We start from the raw sequence: 1,705 nt of genomic DNA, 5'->3' as shown, positions 1-1,705 counted from the left end.
CATCTTTTAACTTCGACTTAAGGCTCGGCACCATTATCCGCCAAACCTTATCTAGATTGCTTTTTTTGTTCAATGTTTATCTCAAAATTTCAACTCGATCCCTCGTCACTCAGAGACACCTGAAAATTGTAAATTTGGATAGAAAAAATGTAAAAAAAACCCTGAACATTTTGCAGAAGCATTTTTAATTAATACTGCAGAATGAGTTCAATAGAAGAGATATGAATAATACATTATTACCGTGGCAAATGGTGGCCGNAAAAAAAACCCTGAACATTTTGCAGAAGCATTTTTAATTAATACTGCAGAATGAGTTCAATAGAAGAGATATGAATAATACATTATTACCGTGGCAAATGGCGGCCGGTCAGTGGCCACCATGGGGGCAGGAAAGACGAGATACTAAATGCTTCAGCACAGCGCAACAGATGATTGTACAAAAAGAAGCTCTTTGAAAAATTTGGTAAAATTTTCGAGAATTCCTTGAAAACACTTTTACGATGAACTACGAATTACTTACAACCATCTCCTTAATCGAAAATTGTACTGTCCATCAACTGTCCCTTTGTTAAGGGCGTAAAAAAAGAAAAAAAAGAGATTTTCCTATGTTTGCTGACAGCTATGAAAGCTGATCGCCAGTACAATTATCAATGGAGGAGATCGCGAAAGTGATTAGTAATTCATCGTAAAAGTGTGATAAAAATATTACAAATTTTCTGAAAGAGCCTTCATTTATACAATTGTCTTACTGCGTTCTGCCAACGGATTTATTATTTTGTTTCGGATCCTCAGGCCGCCATTTCCTACGGTAATTATACATTATTCATCCTAGCTCCTATATTGACATCATTCAATCATGTATTTATATCAATTTCTCATTAATGAATACATGGAATTAAATCATTTTATTCAAATTTAGGTACTACTAAGCCATATCCATCGCCATTCATTAAAATTTAATTCATNTTGGAAAGTGCAACACCCGATAAAACCGAGTTACACTCTTTATTTGAGCTCCTTCAAACCAAAGCTACTCAACTTGAGGAGTTCAACACCCAAATTAATGCAGAAATAGAGAGTGATGAGCAAATCACTGCTGAAGAGTACACGGCAGAATTAGACAATCAAGACAATTACCGTCTCAAGTACAACTCAGCTAGGATAAAAGTGCAAGCCATCTTGAACATTCCTCAAGGTTTACCAGCTGAGAACAATGACACAGAGCGAGACAACCCGCTTGGACGAGCGGAACACAACAGGTTCAAACTACCAAAAATTCAGTTGCCGAAATTCTCTGGAGATATGAAGGACTGGCTGCAGTTTTGGAGTCTATACAAGGTAATTCATGATGACCCCACAATCTCCAAAGAACAAAAGTTTGGATACCTCGTTCCGGCGATGGCAGAAGGCTCAAGTGCAAGAGAGTTACTAACAGCTTTCCACCCACCGCTGAAAATTACGATAAGGCGATAGATGCACTAGAAAATCGTTTTGGAAAGAAAGAACTCCTTGTAGAAATGTATATACGAGAGTTACTTAAACTTGTGCTGAGTAATGCCATCAACAAGAACCTCAAGAAACCTTTGTCAACCACATATGACAAACTGAAAACTCAATTGAGGTCTCTTGAATCACTTGGAGTCACCACTGACATGTGCGCAGCGATGTTGTATCCATTGGTCGAGTCTTCCCTGCCAGAGGAACT

General features: G+C 37.9%; 1 protein-coding gene across 1 annotated transcript in view; it reads left to right on the top strand.

The window, feature by feature from the left end:
* The window catches only part of LOC107045895, a gene marked incomplete at its 3' end in the record, with an annotated part of 7,924 nt that extends 6,586 nt beyond the window's left edge, over positions 1-1,338 (top strand). The window contains exon 3 of the mRNA XM_015268303.1: positions 1,015-1,338. Coding sequence (XP_015123789.1) covers positions 1,015-1,338 — 324 coding nt within the window. The remainder of the gene's footprint in view (positions 1-1,014) is intronic.
* Between the last annotated feature and the right edge of the window lie 367 nt (positions 1,339-1,705).

The sequence above is a fragment of the Diachasma alloeum genome, unplaced genomic scaffold, assembly GCF_001412515.2.
Source record: "Diachasma alloeum isolate Michigan unplaced genomic scaffold, Dall2.0 Dall_scaffold_01116, whole genome shotgun sequence".
Taxonomy (NCBI): Eukaryota; Metazoa; Arthropoda; class Insecta; order Hymenoptera; family Braconidae; genus Diachasma; species Diachasma alloeum.
This window is presented reverse-complemented; position numbering and strand designations above follow the sequence as displayed.